We start from the raw sequence: 24,188 nt of genomic DNA on the forward strand, positions 1-24,188 counted from the left end.
TTGGTTTTCTTTAAGGTCAGACCTCCTGTTCTGCTACTTTTATTGGCTGTAATTCCTCTGATTTATTTGCTGAACAAACAGAAGTCCAACATGCTCCTATTTTTAGCACCAATGTGTCATCGCAACAACTAAACTTAGCGAGGAATTTAATGCCCCCGAGGAATCCTCAGTAATTGGCTCTTTCTTTATTTGTACACCACTTAACTCTGCCTGCAGGGCAGACGAACACCGAGCAGCGGAAAGTATCGACCCGGCCGATTAACCTGGGTCAGCTCAGAATAAACTGTCACAGAGCAGCTCAACACATTTTTGAGAGACAAAAAAAAAAAAACCTCCCTTCTTTGATCAGACATAATCTCTTAAAAACATTTTTCTGTGTAATCCTGCATCATTTTCAGCTCAACCTCAGAAAGGAGAAACTCATTAGTTCCCTTGTTGCGATTAAGATTTTTTTTTCTTGCGCCGTGCGTGACGAATGATTTCCTCAATAAGGATTTCTCTCATAAACGCCTGCAATTAAGCTGTCAGAGGTGCAGCTTTGTGTGTCTGTCTGATCCATATCAACAGCGTAACGTTGCAGCTGACTGCAGTCGTGCTAAAATTGTTAAATGAGGCGGCAAATGTGGTTAGCATCACTATGCAGAACTGCGGCATTAAATTTACTGTACATGTGAAGCTCTTTGCTGCTCGTACTTGAAGACAGCAAAGTTGCTCTTTCGCTGTATTAGCTAAATGCAAATGTATTGCTAGCATTGTTAGCATGAAAGGCTAGCTAAAGAAACAGAGTGTGACCAAAATTAGGTTGCCGCTGTAAAATTTGGTCTTGAGTATTGATGTTAATTTTGCTGAAACTTATAAATACATTTGGAAAACAAAAGCATAATAAGCCTGCATATAAATATCACAGTGTAATTAAACAGCAGAGAAGGTGTGATTTTCACGTTGACACCCATTTTGTGGGGGGGGGCGGGTCACCGGAAATGGTATTTCTGTGTGGACAAGAGGCACAAACAGCTAATAACTTACTGTTTCACAAAAAAATCTTTAAAATTGTGTGGATAGGCCTTAATTTGACAAAAACGCCTCATTGGAATTAATCATTTATTAAACATGACTGTATCACTTTTATTATTATTCTCTCTATGGAGCAACAATCTAAAATAAGCTAATCTAATATTTGCTTATTTGCTAGCTTGCAGTTAGCGGCTAAACAGACATTGGCTTAACTTGCAGACCATGAAGGTTATAAAGAAAACAAGACTTGTGAATAACAAAGTGCAAGTGAAGCAATAAAGACGTTCTGCAGCAGTTGTAGCACGACGTCAAACAAGTAATCCACCATCACTGCTATGTATGTTTGGGCTATAGGCAAGTTAAAGGTTGGGCTAATACAGTAGCATTTTCACAAAAGAGGCGTTTTCGCTCAAATTTTTTATTCTGGAACCCGTCCAGCAAAAACAAAAAAAAGTCCCTTGAAGTCCCATTTCCTTTTGGACAGGGGGCACAAATAGTTAAAATCTTTCTTGTTTCAGAAAAAAGTTCTTACGTTTGCCTTAATCTGACAAAAAGCTCCACGCTGTCACATTACGTTAGCCTGCTGTTTCCTCCACAGCTGCAAAATCTTTGGAAAGAATAATTAATTGAATATATGACTGTATAGCTTTTAACATTCTTCTCTTGCGACTCTCTAGTATTAGCTAGTTATTTGCTCAGGTAGCTAGCTAGCGGTTAGCGGCTGAACAGACATTGGCTTAGCTTGTAGACTGTGAAGATGTGAAACATATAATCTTGGTGAGAGTGGTGGGAATCGCTTGTATAGTTTTCACACCATTCAGCCCATATCCACATACAGTGTAAGGAAGAGTCCCATAAAACACCGTACATTTGCTCTGAGGTCCCTGTTACATGCTAAAGGCAGCTAGCCAAGCAGATGTTTGGACGCATAGTAGTTTCTCAAAGTATCATAAAGATTTATGAGGGCAGGGATGTTCAGCAGCTGAATGAGACAGAAATGACTATGAAACAGGGTGAAGCAGAGGAAGGATAAACCAGGTGATACATATTAATATTTAAGCCCAACAAAGCCGACCTGCTAATGCTAATAAAAGGGAATGTTTTCTGTCTGGGTCCCCCCTGTCCTGTAAGCTCTAACACTCGAGCATCACTCGCTTCCTGAGGATGATGACCTGGGGTTTCTGCAGCTGTGGAGGAAACAGCAGGCTAACGTAATGTGACAGCGTGGAAAGAGCCCTCAGGGCGATACCAGCGCAAAAGCTGCATACATTAGCATAACGTCGGTGTGAGGTTCTTATGCAAATATTAGGAGACGGGCGCATTTTCATGACACATTTATGCCTTTAGGTGCAATGTATTTGGATCATTAAAAACATCTGCATCTTTAATGCGTTGATAGAAACTTATTTTTAACACCTATAAGTATTTATAGGTGTTAAAAATAACACCTATTTATTTTGCATCTTTAATGCGTTGATAGAAACTTATTTTTAACACCTATAAGTATTTATAGGTGTTTATATGTGTTTCTATCAACACATTAAAGATGCAAAATAAATAGGTGTTATAGGTGTTAAAAATAACACCTATTTATTTTGCATCTTTAATGTGTTGATAGAAACTTATTTTTAACACCTATAAGTATTTCATTTTGGATACTGTCTCACCACAAATGTAGGATTGTTTTAGTTTGTGGCATAAAATCATGTTTTAAACATAAAAAAAAACCTATTGAGTCTTTCAAGGGTTAGAAATGTTTGGAAAAAGAAATGTCATCCACCCCTCGGGCCTTTCTTGTTCCTGGTTGTTTTCTCGAGGCATGGGAGCAGGCATGAATCAAACTTCTCATGTACAATATCTATCTCAGCAGTTTCTTTGGAAGACGGTTCCTTATTGCGTGCAGGTTTTTACGTGTCACATCAGCTTGACGAGCCACTTTTAAATGGGAGTCATCTGTGCCGCACGACAGGCTTGGTTTGACGACAGGCTTGGCGCAGATTAAGTTTCAATGAACACATCTGGGTTGTAATAAGAGGCTGCACGTTAGTTTGGCATATCATAGGTTTAAATGTTCTGTCTTTTTCATGTCTTAAATAAACCAAAACGACGAAATGCTCCGCCATGCTGTTGCTGCGCCACTTGATGTATGAAAAAAAGCACTATGAAGGTCGTTAGTTCTGCCAAGATTTCTAGTTTTCTTGTCTTTTTCACGAGATAATCCGTTCATTTACTCTTCAGTCGTGGATTTATGGTTCTGATTTATTTTCACCGAACAGAAGATGACCAGGGTCATTGTTGCGTTTATTATGAACCAAAAAAGCTAACTCTGGTCCGCCTAAAAACCCAACTGTTGGTTTGGCTGAAGTGAACTGTGGTTCAGTTTGAAGGCATACGTGAACACCGTGCGGACCGGAGACTGCTCCAAAAGCAGGAAGCAGGACTACAATGCAGGGCATTCTGGGAAAATACAACCAAAACAAACATCCTAGCATTAAATGGCTCGTGGTGTTTTTGCCACAAGCATAAAATAAATCCTTCTACGGCTAAAATCTGACGCCACTCAACTTCTTTTTCTGAGGTTTTCATGACGTTTTCTTTAGTAGTTCCTGGTGCAGCGCCTCCACAGGCGAGGAGGGGAACGGGTTTTTCAAGAAATTTTTCATTTGACCCAGAACAGAGTGAAAGCAAACCACACCAACTGAAAATGTACCAAATGTTACAATTTTCGTCCCCAATCAAACAGAGTATATCAGACTAACATGTGAAAACACCTTAAATTTCCCTCCTTGAATTGTTGTGAAGACATGACTGTTTGTCTCAGGTGTTCACTCTGTGATGCCCACTGGAGACAGAAATACGCAGCTTTAGGTGATGATGCTTTCAGACGGACCTTCTCTTTTTTTAATAGCCCTTGAATAAACTTTGGAAACATGGAGTTTCAGGACAGGAGAACGCATCAATGTCCCGACCTCCAAACTCCTGAATGCTCCTCACCCTGAGCCTACACACACAGTGTGTGTTTTCCTGCGCTGTGGTCACAGCAGGTGTTGACCATGAAGCGGAGCTCCACTCTAAATCATCCAGGCTCTGCCGCCCTCCTCATTAATCTCCTTCCCACTCGCAGAGAATGCACACAGACCCACTGCTACAGCAGCGCACGTGCGCGATGGGCCGCGTTTCTTTAAGGTCCGTGTTTTTACCTAGGGGCTCACACACCGAGCCGGCGGTGGTTTGATGAATTCAGGAAATGGATTTTCCCCCTGAAACTAAAAATGGAGATATTTAGCCACAGAGGGGCTCCTGCATCCAGAGGTGATTGAGTTTGGCTTTTCATTTTGGATGGTTGCTCCACCTTGGTTGCTCTTTTTGATCCCATGTTTGTGTTTGAGTTTGTCGATCTCAGGTCAGCTTGACCGCAGATATTCAGATTAAAAAAAAGAAGAGAGAAACGAATTTTCACAATGTCATAAATTTTTTTTTCTTTTTTTACAAAATTTGCGATAAGATTGCTTTAAAAAAAAAGATATTTACAAAGATTTTACATAAAATCAAGAAAGCTATGGAAAACATTGAGCATCCTCGTCATGAGATCGTCTTCGGTCAGAGGCTTCTTCAAATTTCCTGTGATACAGTCTGCTACAGGAGATCCTTCCTGCCCACAGCAAACAAATTAAAACAATATCATAAATGACACAAGAAATACAAAAAGTATACCAAATCAATAAAAATACATAATAATGTAAGAAATAATAAAGTAGTAAGAAAAATAATAACAAAAAGAAAAAACTTGATTAGAAACAGAACATGCGTGGAAACCAATTTCCTTGGTTTCTGTCACCTGTTTTGTTGACCTGAATGTGTGTCAGGTTCTGCTGGTGTTCTCCAGGGTTTTATTATTATTTTCCCTTGGTAATGAATCAGATCAAAGCTGGATTCAGCGGCAGGTTTTCCTTTCATTAACCGAGTTGTTCCAGCCTTTCTGTGTTTCTGCTGCTTGTTATTTAGGCAGAAGGCCAGGTTTATATCATCTTTGATGCCAAAACGCTTGTATTCCTATTAAAGTTGTACCTTTTCTGGTTCTCTTCTTAACTTTTTTTTTTTATTCCTCCCCCCGTTCTTTTTCTTCTGACATTCTTCTCTTTACATTTTCCATTTGTCTATTAAATCTCTTTGTTTTCCAGCTTCATTCCTGCCCTGATTTCCTTCCTTCTACTGTTTTGTTCAAAGCTTTTATACCCAACAGATACTGTTTTCCCCTCACCTCGTTTCTCTTTCTTCTCATTGTCGTCTCTCACCCCAGCGGGCCCCATCGCTCTGCTAACGAGAACACGAATGAGTCCCCCAGGGGCCCCTAATGATGGGCTCTCTCCGTTGGTCTGCGTCGCAGCAGAAATGCCCACCACGAGGAACGTCTGTGTCTGTTTTCAGCTGCGCTCCGTTTGCCTTCGCAGGAATTTGGCAGCTCAGAGTGTGTGTGTGTGTGTGCGTGTGTCTCCAGACCCTTTCCTGCACCTCCTGACCTCTGATAGAGTGTAATGATTGGTAGCCTTTCTCTCATTTATCACATAAATATTCACTGTTCCTGACGTCTGAATATTACAGTTTAAAGATAATTTCTCTGGTTTCTTGTGTTGGTTGAATGAAGACAGAGCCGTGCTGGGATTCTTTACCTGTGTCATCTGAAGCACTTTTTTTTTAAAAAACCAATGTTTTATTTCCTCCGCAGGCTTTTGGGAACGCCAAGACGGCTCACAACAACAACTCCAGCCGCTTCGGGAAATTCATCCAGGTCAACTACCAGGAGAGCGGCACCGTCAGAGGGTAAGAGTGGAAGGAAAACACAAAAACTTCCATGTATTTTATTGGGATTTTTGTGATCGACCAGCATAAAGCAGTGCACAATTTTATTAAAATTTGGGTTTAGTAAAAAGCATGCTTAAAGATTATTTTCAAAAGATATTTTTAATCTGAAAAGATTGAAACGAGCCTCGACGGAGCTCCGGTGGCGAAGCGATGACATTTTATTACTAATTTCACTGTCGTGTCTTTATGCAAAGACAGTAGAAGAAGTCTAAGGCTAACAGGCATCAAAGTTCACCGGTGTGTAAAAAATCTACACAGTACAATCTGTTCTTTTATTTTCAGCTTGATTTCTAATCAGATAATCAGCAATTTTATCAGATAATCTAATTTATCCAGACTCTGTTAATCGTATCTGTTTTTTTTTTGTTTTTGCTTTTTTCAGAGCTTATGTGGAGAAATATCTGCTGGAGAAATCCCGCCTGGTTTACCAGGAGCACAACGAGAGGTGAGCGAATTCAACGCCCCTCGTCTTTTTCATCAGGGTGAAGACTGAAACTGATACATATTTAAAATGATCAGGCACCAAGTTGTGTCTGTGGACAAAATCAAATCAGAAACTGATTTTCTCTTATAATTGTTTGTATTTATTTTACAAATCTGCGACTCTGTGTTTCCGGGATTGCAATACCCATCTGGCGCCAGTAGGCGGTGATTGTCAACATTAACCTCATTGACATTCAATAGAAGAAGATTATATATTACTCATTGTAAACAAATGGGAAACAAATTGGATAGTTTTCGTGAAAATCTTTAATTTTGTTACTAAAAACTGTAAGTATGTAGACAAAAGACACTTTTAAAGCAGAAAAAAAAATTTAAAAAGTGTTTTTGATAAATCTCCAGGTTAGCTGAAGTGACATAACTTTGAACAGTTTTCCACTTACTTTGGACACACTCAAACATAAGCTTGTCTCGGACTAAATCAGCTCCGGCGCTCTGAGCACCACCTGTGTTTGCGTCCCCGAAGTCGTTTTTCCTCCAGGTAACACGATGACATAACCTCCGTGTCACCCTCAGCTGTCCAGAAATCACAATGAAAGTAAGCCGTCCTTTGGGGAATCTAGCTGCGTGTCCATGTTTTACCACAGGTCAACAAATAACTCTAACCCCAACCGAGTGAAGGGTTTATGTTTCACCTCGACGACAGGCCGTGGTAGCCATATTGATAGGATGGAAACAGGAGACGGGACCTCGCACACTGGTCGGGAGGGGATCGAGCGATGGGATGATGAACTGCAAACTGTCTTAAATCTTAAGTCTTTGGCACATTGCCTCTGAGTGACCTCCAGTGTATGGAAAGAAAAAATACTGGGGAGGACATGATCAGGGCGAAGGCTAAGCTGCCGTCAGAAACTGGGTCAAATACATCATCACACTGGAAAATGAAGGTTCTGTCCGCAGTCGGCATACTTTGTAGGTTTTCCCTTCTGGAGTATTATTAATAAAGTCAGGATGAACTGGCTGCAGAGAATGAATTTATGACTACAAAGTGTTTTCCCCTTGAATATTTTTATTTTTTTGCCACACTTACCAATCTCCACGAAGGAACAGCTTCAACAATTACAGATATAAATGTCATGTGTATGTTATTATCCCACTGCTGTTAGCGCGATCTTTCAAAAATCCCTCAGAGAGAACCAGAGCATCTCGTCTGTCATTTTATACCTAAATAATGTGGAACTTCTTAGTATTTATAAAGACAAAAATCTATTTGCAATGTGACCAAACCGCCTATTGCGCCGCCATTTTTGTGAGCATGTGAATTCGCTGATACTGGACTGGACTTGTAGCTAAAAGCAACAGTTTCTTGTTGTGTTGAATTTTCCACCAGAATGTGAAAAGTGTTTTTATAAATAACTGTGTCAAAAATAAAGGTGCGCCGGCGTGGCCGATTCCAACATACCAATTTTGTAAAGTTGCAACAAATCCGATTTCTTCCATAGAGCTATAAACACTTCTGTGTAAAAACAAAACGATTACTTCAAATAAAAACAGAGCTGTCTGTCTCTGTGAATCACTGAAAGAGAACAGTTGGCGTTACACAGCTCTGCGACGAAGCAGGATTTAAATGTTGGGCATCTAAATATTGTTATGCTAAGGCTAACTTAGCACAGTTAGCCTATCTGACCAGCTAACTAGGCTAACCTGTTAGCACTGTTAGCAAACTAACATATTTGTAGGTCAAATATTGTACGTATTTCTAATGGGTCGGGTGTAAAGGATGTTTATTAGCTTGAAGCAAAGACTTGAAGTTCATTTCCAGATGGAATAAAATAGTTTTTCACTGCACGTCGTCCTGAATAATCACAAGTCGCTGCTTCCGACCCGGATGCTCTGCAGCGCCTTGTTTCACTTGAAATGTGAGGCAGCGATGTCAAAAAGTCTAACTGATACACATGATGTGTTCCACTTTTTGTTTCAAAGTGAACAATGGCGTATTTCGCCTGGTTTTTCTAATTATTCCAAAGATCAACAGCAGAAGATGTCATTTGATGTAACGTGTGCGTGCGTGTGTGTGCGTGTGTGGGGGTGTGTGTGTCTGCAGGAACTACCACGTGTTTTACTACCTGCTGGCTGGAGCCAGTGAGGAAGAGAGGAAGGCTTTCCACCTGCTCAAACCAGAGGAGTACCACTACCTTAACCAGGTCAGCAAACTCACACACATCCACAAAGACGCACAAACACACATGTACAGAAACAAACAAAGAAACAAAAAAATCACCAGATTTCCATATTAATGGATCTTGATTTGTACAAGTGATGAAAATGCAGAAAATGAAACAGACGGTCTCTCTGCTGGCTCCTGTTTACTCATTTATCAAAACTGGAGCATGTCTCATCGCTCACAAGTCCTGGTTCCAGAAGTCTGTTTGTGTGTTCATATTTCTGTGGGCGTGTGTGTGAGTGTGTTTACATATGCCAGAAGCCTACATAATGTGTGCATCTTTTTGCAGTACATCTGTGTGTGCTGGCAGCCCCCTTTTCCTTACAGAACTGCAATTTACCACGGCGGCAACAGAGAAATAAAACCTTTTTTTTTTTCCGTCTTTCGTCCCTCTACTTCTTTGAAGAAAAAAAAAAAAATCATTTTGTCCCTCTCAGTTCTCCTTTAATCCCTGCAACAAAACCAACCCCCCCACCTCCACCCTTTCCTCTATGCCTACATGCAGCCCTGTTTCCATGGCAACTGCAAAACTGCGAAAGTCGGTCTGGTGTCTATTCGGTCGTGTGTCGAGCGCGCCAGAAGTCACCATGGTTTCACGATTATATTATTCACACCGAGTGCTTTCCCTCCTCACCGCCGGATTAAATGGAATCAAATACAAATAATTAATAATAATAATCTGGTTGTAATCTGAACCGGCCGCCTATTGCGCCGCCATTTTTGTGATAAATCCTTGACTTGTGTTTTAAAGCAACCACCTCTCAATGCTTTGTGTTTAACAACCGAGATGACATTAGCGATTTTAACAGCTTTTTATGAATATTGTGTTCAAAAATAAAGGTGCAGATTTACTAGTTAAATAGCTGACATTCAACATGTAGCTTACTAATCTTTACCTTTGCTGTGGGGAAAGGTCGGAAATTATTTCTAATCCAACAGAATGTAATAGGAATCTCCCAAAAAGACACAAAGGAGCCATTTTTCTATAACTGGCTCCTCTCCTGATATTTGCTCAAGTTTTATCCTCCGTTTCAAAGTAACAGCTTGAAGGAGAAGAAAGACATTTGTCTCTAACAAAGACAGAGTTGACTTTTTAAAAGCTTCATGCACATTTCCTGCTTCTGCTGACTTCTTTGCTACTGAAAATAACTAGCTTTGAGATTTCTGAATCAGTCACAGCGCTAACACCGAAGAGTGTTGTCAGAGGAAACCCCTGCTGAGTAACGGCAGTGGGAGTAAAGACTGAACTTCCAGGATCCTTCCATGCCACGTGATTCCTCGGTGCATCCTTCACTCGAGCTCGTTCCTGACTAGAGTTATTTGTTTCTGTGATGTTTGAACTTAGCGGGACTGTTTTTCTTTTCCTTTTAAAAGTAGGACTAGAGAAAGTCTTTAAGGCGTTATGCCTCTTCTGACGCTGACCAGTGAACATGTAAATGTAGCCAAAGTGACCGCACCGAAGCTTGCCTTTGAGTTTTGTAAACTGATGTGTTTGCAAAAAGAAGGAAAGGAGGGACAAAAAATGGGATAAATAAATAAAGACTTTGTCTTAAAAAGCAGCTGATTGTTAAAATGTATCTGGTTTTCGGCAACAGAAGCAGCAGAAAATCTGGAAAAATGTGATTTAGAGCAGCTTTGTTGGTAATTGATCTGTGTTATTGTACAGTATTGGACTTGAACAAACTGGTAGAGCCACGTTGATGCAACACTAGCACATTTTTAACATTTTTATATTGTAAACGTTCTGCACTCCAGAGCTACCGGCTGCTCTGGTGAGTCTCAGATTTTGACTTCAGATTTTGAAACTCCCTACAACATCCATGTCGGTGATGAGTGTTTATAAACCCGTCTGAGTTTGTGTGCACCGCGCCGGGTGTCAGAAAACGTCCGCCTCTTTGACACCGTGTCCATCTCCATCAGTCCTGATGTGATCACCGCTGCTCTGGTCTCCGTTTGTCCCTCCGAGACGTCCTGTCACTTCTCTAATTCACACAAAATTTAAAAACTTTCCCTACAACAAAACATTTTTGCAGGGGTTGTTAGTGTCTCTTTCTCTCTTTTTTTTTTTTTGCTTTTGTTTTAATCCACTTTGCCTTGCTTCCAGATGACAAAGAGACCACACAAACTCCACTGGGACAATTTCTATGAGTCTGAGCTGGTCAGTATCGCGCCAACTTGTTTGTGTACGTCTGTGTTTATGGGTGTGTCATGCTTCAGTGGGGTTTTTGGTGCCAGTCCTGGTCTTGTTGTCTCTCCTGGCTGCCCACACCCCGCCTGCTTTCAGCGAACCGGACCGAAGTTAGAAGCAGCCTGGCCTTGGCTCTGTTAAATGTGCTGTAAGATGTTTGAAAGGATACCTTGTAATGTCACCGTTTTGGTAGATCTACGAGAACACGACAAAACGTCTGTGTCCCTGTTACTTAGAGATGCACCGATCCGAATTTGGGGCTGATTTATGATATGCAAGACCTGTTGTTGTCGTATCAACCTTCCAGACCGCTCAGGTCTTCTGGTTCCGACTCTTCTCGGAATCCCCAGAACCAGAACCACACATGGAGAACCAGCATTCAGTTTTTATGCTCCTCTAATCTGGAGCAAACTTCCAAAAAACTGCAAAATGGCCGAAACACTGAGTTCCTTTAACAATTGGAACGCTATAAAGTGTCAAACTGTCATTGTTTTCCTTTACTTTACCACTGCAATGTAATGATTTAGTTTTATTTTCCTTCTAATCCTGCAAAGTGCTTAGAATTGCCTAACTGTGGAAAATGCGCTTTCCAGAAATTAGCCTTGTCCTGCCTTGACTGATCGGAAAGTTTTTATGTTACTTTTAAAAAAAATATTTTCTGTATTTCTGGGCCGTTAGTGCTGATGATCTTCTGATTTCACGGTGCATCTCTACAGTTAGTGAAATAAAGTGTAAATGAAAAGGAATCCCTTCAAACAAAGCTTTTGGATGATTCGCTGCTGGTTGATGAAGATGACACCAAAGCCGGAAACGGCCATCTTTGTAGGGAAGCTTCAGGATGTCACTACGAGTAAAGGATTGCTTGGTGTCCGACACTCAACTTTAACACTTGGCACAAATTTTTAAAAAAACACAGATAGTGATCTTTGTTGCCCTCTCAAAGCAACAACAGACTTTTTAAAGGAAAACCATTGAGGGAAGTGGTTCTGTACCAAGTAAACAAAGAAAAGACAAGAACAAGACTCTGTATTATAATAAAAACTCTCTAGAATTACAACGTTTTGCTAATATTTAGACGAGGATCTAAAGTTTGACATGTGTTCTGATTGGAGGACATCACCATCTCAACATGATTGATCTACCTGCTTCACGTCCGGAAACTTCCCTACAAAGTGTGTGGTCTGGGTCCATTCTGTGTGTGTGTGTGTGTGTGTTCGCCGATTTGCTGCTCTCCGCCACTGTTCTGCGAGCCTTAAGATGAAGTGTGTAATGTTTGGTCAGCGGGATTTGTTGTGTGTGTTTAAGGGATTCGGTATCGCCTAATGGGAGATTATGTTCCTCCGACTGTGCTGTTGAGCAAACACACGAGCCATGAGAATTGGTCCGAACAAATACGACTCCCAATTTCACCACATTTTATTCTTGACCTTGGCATTGTGCGCACTGTTTTTCTTTCTTTTTTTTTTAACTTCTCTTTTATCCGAGGCTCTTACCCGTTCCCAAGAAGAATAACGTGAATCAATCAGCAGTAAATAAATATGAGCTTAATAATAAAATGATGGCTATAATATTGCTTCTTTGTTTTTGTTTAAAGAGAATAAAAAGTGAGAAAAGTGAGAGAATTTCATTCTCTCACTTTAAAGAGAATGAAATTCTCCTTAAGAAGAGAATGAAAGAGAAAATGAAATTCTCTTTAAAGTGGGCCTCCAGGAAAGCAGTCGTCAGCTCAAAATGAAACAAGCTGCAGAAGTCGGAGTGCGTCGTAACATTTCCTGCAGCAAAACAGCCATTTGTGTTTGTCGGTTCCTCCCGTGGAACATTCTCCACCTCGCAGCCGAAGCTGGAAGGAGGAAATTCAGCAGTTTACTGGCACAATGAGAGACGTTTGGAACACACTCAGCCAGTTTTTGCTGCAAGAGCGGTTCGAGTAATTTCTGTGGAAGTGTTTTTCCGTTTGAATCGAACATTTCTTGTTTAGTGGCAGAGTAGTGTTAAACAATGCTGCGTTTATGGGAATAGACTGTTACCATAAACACCTCGAGTTTTATAGTGATAATTTCTCTTATAAAGGGACTTAATGTCTGAATGTGGGAGTTCAGTGAAGAGCGGAGTGGATTCAACTCAAAGTATCAAGATAATTGAGCAACTATCCAAACTATTATCCTTCTTAACATATAAAAACATCACATTTACATGGCTCCGTGGAAAACTTTCTGACATTTAAATATGAGCTTGTAACAGGTATTGTAATTTAGTGTCACCAGAAAATGCAGGATCAAACTTTAAAACTGCTGTTTACTGCTGGCACCTCTCCACCTATCGTTCTCCAGCACCGTTTCTTCCCTTATTCGGAGGAGGCACTCTGCCTTTTTCCACCTCAGGATCGTGGTCACAGACTTGTAGGTGCTGATTCTCATCCTGGCCGATTCACACTCTTGCTGCGAACTGCTCCAGGGAAAGCCAGAGATCAAGATCTGACTAATCTGACAGAGTCATATCTTCTGCAAAAGATTGAGGCCACCGCAACGGATCCCATCAACACCTTGGCTGCGACTAGAAACATTGCGAGTCAATGATATTGGCGGAGTCAGTGGACTTCCCAAAGGACATGGCTGAAAGCTTTCGAATCCCCAAGATAGACGCGAACTGGTTGGGCGAACTCCCATGGATCCTCCACTCCAGGACCTTTCTTAGGGTACAGCACTGGCCCAGGGTTCTACAGCTAGGACAAAAAACATACTACTCCTCCTGAATCAGAGTCTATACCACAGGTGTCAAACTCCAATTCTCAAGGGCCTCTGTCCTGCAGTTTTTAGATGTGCCACAGGTGCAAAACACTTGAACAAAATGGCTTAACTACCTCCTCCTTGTGATCAGTTCTCCAGAGCCTGAATGACCTAATTATTCTGTTCAGGTGTGGTGCAGCAGAGGCATATCTAAAAGTTGCTGGGCAGTGGCCCTTGAGGACTGGAGTTTGACACCCCTGGTCTAGACTATATCTGGCTGATTTTCCTCAAGAACCCCTGATTGAACCTTGCCTTTGAGGCTTTAGAGTATGATTCCAAGGAACTGCCCAGAACTCACTACATCCAGAACCTTGAGGAACTCTTGGCAAATCCTATCTTATCTTATCTTTTTCGGAGCCTTGCCGGATGTTTGCCCAGTTCTGTCCCGATTTGAGGTCAGCAGCAAACCTTCTCCACCATGGACAGTCTGCTGGGGCAACACCTAATGATGCCCCACCAGACCTTGCTGTCATTGAGCGTTGAAGTCCAACCAGCAGAACATGGGAGTGCCCAGCAAACTCTCCTCTTTTACCAGGGTGAACCCCAATGTACAGGTACCTAGATGGGGGCAATAAGTATGCCACTGTCCCTCAGCTAGGGCAACCCCAAAGTGGAAGAGTGTCCAACTGCTCTTGAGGAGATGCACGTGTCAGGATGAGTCAGACTATATCTGAACTTCACACACCAGCTCAGCCTCCTTCCCTACCAGAGAGGTGACATTCCACGCTCTGAGAGCAAGTTTTAGTAGCCGAGAGGCAAAGGCCACTTCCCAGTGGGAAGGGGTTATACCACACCAACGTCCGTAATTATGTGTGCAGGCGAAGGAACAATTTTCCATCAATGTTTCTAATCTTAAGAGGTCTTTGCAGCCTGTTGATACTGAAGTAGTTGTAGGAGTAATTGTAGAGATAGCTGCTTTTTAAGAGATTTTTGTTTTGTTTGACTACTTTTTAAGTCTTTTGCTATTCAATCCAATGAAAAGTTTTTTGAACAGTCCTTTTGCTGTGCAGCTACCTTCTTTAACAAAGTGATGTCTTTAAAACACGTATCTCAGTCTTAGTGAGTCTGTCCATCTCTCCCCAACCGACCCCCCTCGCTGTTTGTTGCTTCTTGCTCTCATAAAGGCCTTTGAGTGACCTCATTCTGTCTGTGTCCCCCACTGTTCAAGGACATGAAGCCATCGTATTCACACAGATCCTACCACACACCCGCATAGAAAGTTTGTCAGACTCTTAGGCCACCTGTCTGATCATCTGACCACCTCCCTCTCTTGGCCTGTTTAACCTCTGACCTCTCCTACTGGGCACTGTGTGCTGAATGCACAGCATAGAGTCAATCAGCACAAAAAAATGCCACAGATCTGGAAGCAAAAATAGAAAATAAACATTCGGGAATGAAAAACAAAAAACTGTTTTCGCCCAAAGATCCCAAAGACCAAACATTTTGGATGTTTCTTTTTGATGACGGGTGTTTGGTGGCTGTGGTAGCTCTGGGGTTGTTTGGCCGTCTCTGACTTGGTGGTGTGAAATGTCTGGTCGATGTGTTGGCATGCTGTATTTGCTTCAAAACAGATTGGGTGTTTTTATAGCTCAAATGATGATGGAGTCATGATTTGTGACACCTACACCGCCTGGCTAAATCGTCACATCCCTTTAACTTTCTCGCTATGTTACAACAAACTTAAATGTTTTTTATTAATGGATTTTCTTGAGATAGATCAACACAAAGTGAAGTGGAAGGAAAATGATACTTAGGAATATGACTCAACTGCAGACAAACCAAGACATGACTGTCTATGTAAGCCGACCAGCCAGCTAGTTAGAGCAACAAGAGCCCAGAAGCTACAGTGCGTTGCCTCATATCAAATTGTGTTCACCTTTTACTATGCCCTAGTCAAAGTCCAGACCTGTTTCAACTGGGCATCGTGGCAAAACTTGAAGACTTGATGTTTACTGATGTTCACCAAACAAAAATGAATGGCAAAAAACTTCAATCCGGCAACTGGATTCCCCCATTGTCCGGCAGCCGACAATGGTGGAATTGGTTGCTGTTGTAAATGTATTAAACCATATTTAAATTCTCTTCCACTTCACAATGAATCATTCCCTTTGTATTGCTTTGCCACATAAAATCCTAATCTAGTATATTTACGTTTGTCTGTGATATGGAATATTGCAAAAATGTTCAAGGGGTGTGAATACCGCTGCGAGGCTCTATAGATGTAGATCTGATGCTGACATATCACTGTGATCGGTTAAAAAGCAATGTATGCTTGTTTTACTGACATTAAATTAGATATAATGAATAGGAATAACAGAGTCTTTTTGCTTTAAACAAGACTCTTGTCTGTTCTGTATGCTCCTTTTTTTTTAAACCCCAAATAGCTAAAATGTTGGTTTTAACCAAAGTATTCCCTTGAGGCTGCCAAAACTGATCTTTATTATCTCAACTTCCATCAATGTATCACATTGTGCCATTCTGGGTGTTTGAGGTCGAAAACAACCGGCGGCGGCGGCTATAAAACTCGTCTTTCCCGGGTCCTGCCGTTTTGCCAGAAGCCTCCGCAGACCTTTTGTTGCAACCAGAGAAGCTAACCAGAGAAGCTAACCCCCCCCCCCCCCCCCCCCACCCCCCCGGACCCTCCAGTCGTTGTGGGACAAAGAAAAACAATGGAGGAGAGGGAGAGGAGAGTTGGGGAGTAAAGTGTGGAAGAGGGTTCCAGAGTGTGGATTATAGGTTCCTGTGTCTTCCGTCGGCGTCCGGTCGCTGTGGTATGTGCTAATTACAGCCCGGGAGAGGCTCGCAATTGGGAGCAGGGAGAAGCTGACCGAGCAGAGGGCCTGAGGAGACGCTGCATGAGGACACTTCCTGAATCTGTGGACTCCTCAGACATTGTTCAGGATGTGACGGATGGCTTCTCTCCTCCATCTCAACCCTGGTAACAAAGACTGTATGATATCAGAGTCTCGTGATTGCCCAGGAATGCGCTCGTGTTCACCATCCAGGGTTTCCCCCCCATTTGTGCAGCTGTGGCTTGCTGCTCTACAGATGAGATGAACTTTGGAAATGATATGTTTTCCTTGACATTGTGACATGCTGGTTCAGCTGTTTGCTGTCCAGGCTGCGCACGTCGATCAACTGACTGCTGATTGTGAAAAAAATTTTGATAAAGTTTTTACGATCAACAACCAGATGTTACTACTGGCAGAAATGACAAAGAAGACAACAAGAAGTAGTTGGAAGATGACACTACAACTTGTTCATATGTGATTTCAACCTCACTTCTCATTTAATGGAAACAATGTAATTGTGAAATTGTGTTTTTCGACATTAGCGCCATGCTGACAAAGTTTTGTGCACATTTGTAATGGAAACGCAGCTGGTGACAGCATGACGCTGCAGTCATTACCCCACAACATATCCATTTGTAAATATGCTTCTCTAGGTCACCATTCACATAAAGAAGCATGAGTTGCATCACTAAACTGCAGACAGTGACTATTTTTAATCATATTTTCAAACTTTTTCCATGAAGAAACACTGGAAAAAAATAGTAAACCTTACAATCCCCACAATACAGACAGTTTTGAGGGATTTAAACATTAACTGGAATTCATCCTAACGATAAATCAAAATTGTTATCACGATAAATGATACACAATAAAAATAAATGCCCAACCCAGTTTTTTATGTTTCGTTTTGTTTTCCAAATGCTGCGGGTGCTGATTTCTATCTCTGTCTTCTTCTGCTCTTTTGTCTTCGCATGTTTCCTCCCGACACCAGCAGGACTGTTTCACCGTGGAGGGAGAAGACCTGAAGCATGACTTCGAGCGGCTGCAGCTGGCCATGGAGATGGTCGGGTTCCTACCGTCCACCCGCAAACAGTAAGACTGAGGCGTGACCCCCGCTGACCCGTTAGGACATTAAATCAACCCGTAACCCTCCCATACGTTTCTATCAGCCTGTGTCGCTTTATTTACGGCCTCTCCTCGACTTGCGTCGCTAACTCAGCAGGACAGATCTGCTGAGCTGGGAACGATCTGCAAGCGATAACAAAAAGGCGTATTTCTTGTCAGGATTTTCTCCCTGCTGTCCGCCATCCTGCACCTGGGGAACATCCGTTACAAGAAGAAGACCTACAGGGACGACTCCATCGACATCTGTAATCCGGAGGGTCTGCCCATCGTCTCGGAGCTCCTGGAGGTCAGCAAACGCAGATTGGAAATGTTTTGGTTTAGTACATAATGTTAGGACATTCACTGCTTCAGAAACATTCTAGATGCACAAGATACTTATTTGTCTCACTGCTGTGTTTACTGTAACACCTAGAACCGGATTTATAAGAATGTGGGCTTGAGGCGGTTTTGGTGCTTTATTCACTAAAGAAAAATCCTCTTACAAATGCAAATTACATTACATCAGTAGGTAGTTGTATACATCAATAGATGTGAACTGATGCATGGTAAGTTTAACACATACTTTAGCCATTAACTCTGATGTTCCTAAAGAAATCGCCCAAAGAAAGAAAAAAAAAATTCTTCATAACGATCTCAAAATATTAATATAACTCACCTGATATCTGCCCATGAGTTCAATATTAAGAAAAATGTTTTGAAAACATGCATTCATTAAAAAAAATAAAAAATGTAATTGTTAGTGGCCCCTAAAACATCGCCACCCCGTCTGCTGGCTTAAATAAAATCTGATCTAAAAGCGTTTCACCTCTGCTCTGCTGCAGTTGTTGAACGCTGCTTGAATGTGATTTTACCACCTGAACGTGTGAGTTTTCTTCTTTCTTTTTTTTTAAATAACAAAACTGTTGGGAGCAGAGATGAAGAGGTGCTTCAGGTCCCAGAGAGCCTCCCAAACATCCAGGGATTTCACAAAATGTTGTTTTCAGACGGCCTCTCTGAGTGTGCTGCAGGCGAACATCAAGCTTATCTTTGACTCCACTTGTTGAAAACATCAGGCGCTGATAGCAGCTGCTAACACGCTTTAAAGGGTTTTTTTTGCCAATGTTTGAGCAACTGATTATAGATTACTTTAAGATAGGGTTGAAATGATTGACCGTAATTAATCAACTAATTTTGTAAACGATTAATCGTCCATAATTTTCAGACCGACTGGTCTGGAAAAAAGTTTGTTTGCTAAAAAAAACAACATTAATTACACCAAAACTATCCAAGAAGCTATGCATTTTTCTAATATTGTACTAAAAAGCTTTAAGTGGTTTAATAAAAAAAATAAGCAAAAAGTGAAAAAAAAATTTTATCCGAATGTCGTCAGAATAACCCATAGAATAATCGGTTACTAAAAGATGGTTGTTTCTCTTTAAGTCTACAACAGGGTTGAACTCGTTCTGTCCACCGTCCCCAGTCTGGCTTATTGGGATTTTATGTGATATACCGACAAGGTGCATAATTGGGAGGAAATTAACACACGGTGTTTAAAAAAAAACAAAAAAACGAGTGAACAAGGAAAAATGTGCAGAATGTGCCGTGCGTACGCGTTCCCCCATATGATTTATTAGTTTGTAGAATCACCCTTGGTAGCTCTCACAGCTGCAAGTGTTTTTGTGGTTTCTCTCTTCCTGCTTTGCACATCGAGAGGCTGAAATTTTTTTTTTGTTTTGTTTTTGCCTATTTATTTATTTGCAATCTCAGACAAGTGAGATTGAAAGGAAGCAGTCAGAGAACGTCCTCTTGAACGTGATACCGCAGAGTCTCAGTTGGATTTCTAATTAGGTGACTCCTGAAGGCATGCAGGTAACATGTGACTTCATTTAGAGGTATCGGAGTAAAGGAGGCTGAATCGGGCCTGGGCGATCTGGCATAAAACTTAAATCTTGTCATATTTTCATACAGATTAGATTTTTATTCTCTGGGGGTGAGGGGGAGTTCTAAAAAAGAAAGTACAAATGATGGAAAACATTTTCAAAAAGGGGCTTTTATTTCAGTCACCGTTTTCTGTTAGTTGTGCAATGGAGCATTAGGGCCAGGCTACACCTATTATTGTTTAATTACGAGGATACAATCCTAATATTAGCAGAAAGAAGAGGTGTTCTTACAGGAAGAATGGGGAAAAAAGGCTTTAAGTAACCAAAAATGAACAATAATCGCCAAGCACTGAATGTGACAGCATGAAACGCTTTCTAGATTTTAATTTGTTGATCCGTAGTCGTAAGGCGTAAGGTGACGACCGTCAAGCAGTGTAAGTCCTGCTCTAAACCTCTGTATTCCTGGAAAAGTGCAGCCATCATTTCCTCAGCAGACGCCATTTTTCTTTCTAAGAACAAAAGTTCAGGTGAAGTTCCTTTCTTCCTCTCGCCTCATAACGAGGTTGTAGATGTAAAGCTAGCTCCGGCCGTTAAAAGTCCTGCTCCTCCTGAAAGAGTCTCAGCTCTGTTCCTCTTTCTCTCCGCTTGTTTCGTCCGCTTCCTTTCTTCCCTCTGTTGTTTTTCTAAACCTGATGAGTTTCAGTTTAGCAACCGTGTTTTTTTTTTTGTTTGTTTTTTTGCGAGCTAATCAGTCTGCTGTGTGAGTTTAGTCTGCTGCAGACCTGTTATCTGTCCGCAGGACGGAAAAAACAGCTCCCGCCCCAGCCCGGCCCGACGTTCCGCGCAGTGTTTACACGTCTCTGTGGCTTGTGGGGCCGCAGAGACGCTGAGATCAGACCGCGCACGCACACACGCCGACTGCAGCCGCCGGCCGGACGCGCTCGTCGAGTCCCAAACAAAGCAGCGTGCCGAGCGTTGCCTGTCAACATCGCCGCGGGGATGTTTTGACTGCGGAGAGCATGCCAGGGTCCCAGCATCCAGACTGGACTCTCTGACTCCCCCCGCCCTCTCTCTCCGTCTCCAGAGATCCAGAGTGGCGTTGACGTAAGCCGAGCCACATGTCTCGGCCACATGATCAGCGGCCGGTGGTTTTGATTTCCAGCTTATTTAGACGTCTGTTAGCCCGCGCCGAGGCGAGGGCCCGCGCCGTGCCCCTCGAGACGTTTGGAGCTCGCTTCGAGCAACCGTTGAGAATATGACGCTCACAGATGCATTATGAAGCCGTAGAGTCAGGAGGGAGGCTTCCTTTTTAATTTGTTTTGTAAGGTATTTTACAGAAGGGATGTTTTAAGACAATTGTTGACTACAGTCAACCGATACTGCAGGTATTGGGTTTGCCTTTGCAGCAAGGGCCCACTAGGTTTGGATTTCCTTTTTCCTTTTTTATAAATGAAAACTACATTTTCTTTTCACTCAGGTGACCTTTGTCTTATAGTAAAAAATGTTAAATTATCTAGAAACATTTATTAGTGAAACAAGAAGAAAAACATCAGAAGTAAAAACAAAAGCTAATATTTTTCTTTGAACTATGATTCATGACCATTGTACTAGAATGACAACAGAAATTTCCCCATTTTTGCTACGCTTGACTGAAATACAGCAGCATTTTGTCAAGTTTCAGTCACTGGCTGATTGATTGGTGTACGACAATCCTTTTTTGTTCAATCACAACCAAAGCCAACTTTACATGTGTCCTGAGCTTTAAGAACTGGTTGCATCTTGATTTTTTTCCACATATTGCTCCGAGCTGCAAACCAAACCTGACCTGAGAAAACCCCATTATAACTTGTACTGACGTGGAAAAACAAGAATTATCCCTTAGAAACACAACAAAGTGAAATCAACATTAAAGATTTTTTTTTTTTAATGCGCAATCCCATCTTCTAATTCAGGATAAGAGTAGAAAGATTGTCTGTGAGCAGGCAGGGTGTTCTATTGATACATTATGGGTTTATTTTTGCGGCGTTTTGCCTGGTACCGGGTGGGATAAGTGGCTGTTTTCTGCAACTTAAAACTCACGAGTCGTTCGTTTTGGTTCAATGTGTCAAGCGGATGTGAACCAGGGGGCTTTTTTTTTCATTCTGGGAGAGTAAAAACTGAGGTAAATGGAGTTGACTTGGACTTCCTGCTTCCTGTGGAGGCAAATCTGGAAGAGGAAGTGTGGCTCGTGTGGGCCAGCGGATGGCTGTCAAACTAGATCACAGGTTTGAAGTTGAGTGATTGGCAAAAATGGTTTCAGTGCAGACTGAAAACCAGACCGGTGACACGTAGCATCCGTGAGATATAGGGTTGCTCTTGATTCAAGGAGTTCAAAAGACTTTGGAAAGACTTGAAACAAAACCTCCAAACCAGAGCTTGTAAAACTCCTGAGTGTTGAGCTATTAGGGTGGTGATGATGGCAGAACGCTAAGCCTGTTACCAGGCAACAAAAACTCGGAAACGTAGCGTCTAAAGACCAATCACCGGCAAGCAGAATAGGCTTTGCTCCTAGCCGAGGGATTACCAGGCAGTGTGAAATGAAGTCTGATTATACCACCCCCTGTGATTTACTTACTCCACACACACACACACCAACACCCACATACACTCCTCCAGTGTCCTCAACCGACTCCTGTCCCTATCAAACCCCTTCACCAAAATGGACCCCTAATGGCGTGAACTAAAATGCCAACACACTCCGTTTCTTACATGAAGACATCAGAGATGTGTCCACACAAACACGCGGAGGCTGAGCAGCAGCAGCAGCAGCTGGTCTCTCTCCCATAATCCCTGCTGATAGAGGAGATGTGTGCGGTGACATCTGCTGCTCCCACTGTGGCCCCCGTCGTCTGGGCCCAGTCCGCCGCAGGCCACATTCAATTGTCCTATGTGCGCACAGAGCAGCGCTAGCAGGCTAATCTCGGTCAGCGGCATTAGATGGAAGCGCTGTGGCTCGGGTTGAGGGTCGTTAATGTGACCCTTAATGACCCTCAGCGTGACGTTAAGGGTCACGATGGTGACGGATATGGAAAGAACTGCCTTTGATGCCATTTCATGTGAAAATCACAATGATAGAGACACGATAAAAACCTAAAGCTAAAAGAGAATCACGATTTAGCTATTTTGCCTACTCACCACGCTGGAGGAGCTGCAGATGGGAGAATCTGGGTGTTTTCACACCTGATGGTCCGGTAAACTCGGTTACATTTGCTATATTGTCAGCTGGTGTGATTCTCTTTCACTGAGTCAAATGATTCAATTCCTTTGAAAAACCTGTTCACCCCCTTTCGCCTGTGGTGGCGCTGCACCTAGAACCACTGAAAGAAACGACACAAAAACCTCTGAAGAAGAAGCTGAGCACAACTTCCTTCTTCAGAAAATGTAAACAAGAATGAAGTAGCGTCAGATTTCAGAGGTTGTTGGATTTCTCTTTTGCCTTTGGGAAATGACCATGACCCGTTTCTCTCACTAGCTCACATGTTTGTTTGGTTGTATTTACCCAGAATGCCTTGTGCTGCAGTCCACTTCCTGCCTCTGGAGTGGATTCTGATCCGCTTCCGTTCACACATGGATTCGAACCGCACCAGAGTTCACTTCAACTGGGCAGAGATAGGCATAGGCGGATCCAGAGTTCTTTGTTTCGGTCTACATCAGTTCGATTACGCGTTCACACCTCACCAAACAAACTGGACTTTCTAGGCAATCGAACTGCAAATCGATTAGAGCAAACTAAACGGAACCGGTGTGAATTCAGCCTCTGTTTTCAGGTACTCACGAAGGGAAACGTCTAAAATCCTGCAGGACACTGGATCCCAAGTTGCCCACATCTGGTTTATATCAAAGCATCGTCATTAGAACGGACCAGTCAAAGCCCAGTCTAGAATCCTTTACAGAGATGCTAATGTTGATGCTCAGAGATGCTTTTCATTTCCTTAAGGGCAGGGCAGCAATGTCAACCAGTATTGATGCAAAGCTTTTAGAAACATAAAAGTAAAGTCAATAGACTCACAGCTGCAATTGGTGAACAATTACATGCTTCTTTATTTTCTGTCTTATCAAATCCAAATAGAACGCATTAAAGTCGGGGCTTGTTTTATTCATCACTGTTTGTTTTCCAGGTGAAAGAGGAAATGCTACTTGAAGCCCTGACGACCAGGAAGACGGTGACCGTTGGCGAGAGGCTCATCGTTCCCTACAAACTAGCAGAGGTGATTCTTTCTGTAAACACAGCAGCACCACCGTCATGGCGGCACAACACGTTCCTGGTATCACCACCAAGAACCGAAAAGAGTTTAAATGCAGCAACATTTCATTATAAACTGTAGGGGAGATTAGTAGTCGGTGTGTCAAAGACTCGGTGCTTGTCTAAGGAGTTTTGTTGTGGCATTCCCCCGGCCCCCGCTGCCTCTCGGTCTCTTTGATGGGGGTCTCTTCCTCTGCAACTTCCTGTTTCCTGTGGAGTAAAGCAGCGGTGGTGTTCCTAAACACCAGCCCATGCAGCCCTCTGGATCCGCAGTCTGTGCAATATTAAACCTCCTGGGCGCCTTGGTTGACCCAGATCGACTCTGGTGACGATTATCACTGAACATTAACGTTCAGCTCTCTCTGTTTATCCTTCTGCTGCTGAACGGTCTGAAGACGGAGAACCTGAGCTCATGTTTGTGGCTGCTGGGTCTTTTGTCTGAGGAAGCAGACATTACATGTAGATTGCCTGTTAGCCATGTGCTACAATTTAGCTCAACAATAGTTTCTCCTATCATCCCCCCCTACACACACACACATGCACACACACACACCTCACCATAGTCATGTGCTCTTTTCTTAGGAATGTGCAACCTCCACTGGAATATACAGCAC

General features: G+C 42.4%; 1 protein-coding gene across 8 annotated transcripts in view; it reads left to right on the forward strand.

The window, feature by feature from the left end:
• Nucleotides 1–24,188, forward strand: part of LOC116736667 (unconventional myosin-IXAa-like) — a 155,574-nt gene that overhangs the window by 77,444 nt on the left and 53,942 nt on the right. For 6 of the 8 annotated variants that reach the window (XM_032589295.1, XM_032589304.1, XM_032589283.1 and 3 more), the window contains exons 3-9: nucleotides 5,741–5,835; nucleotides 6,260–6,322; nucleotides 8,423–8,522; nucleotides 10,647–10,700; nucleotides 17,300–17,400; nucleotides 17,593–17,719; nucleotides 23,450–23,539. In XM_032589295.1, coding sequence (XP_032445186.1) covers nucleotides 5,741–5,835; nucleotides 6,260–6,322; nucleotides 8,423–8,522; nucleotides 10,647–10,700; nucleotides 17,300–17,400; nucleotides 17,593–17,719; nucleotides 23,450–23,539 — 630 coding nt within the window. The remainder of the gene's footprint in view (nucleotides 1–5,740; nucleotides 5,836–6,259; nucleotides 6,323–8,422; nucleotides 8,523–10,646; nucleotides 10,701–17,299; nucleotides 17,401–17,592; nucleotides 17,720–23,449; nucleotides 23,540–24,188) is intronic. The other 2 variants (XM_032589339.1, XM_032589329.1) reach the window with 1 other exon arrangement.

This window comes from Xiphophorus hellerii, chromosome 2, assembly GCF_003331165.1.
Source record: "Xiphophorus hellerii strain 12219 chromosome 2, Xiphophorus_hellerii-4.1, whole genome shotgun sequence".
NCBI classification, from domain to species: domain Eukaryota; kingdom Metazoa; phylum Chordata; class Actinopteri; order Cyprinodontiformes; family Poeciliidae; genus Xiphophorus; species Xiphophorus hellerii.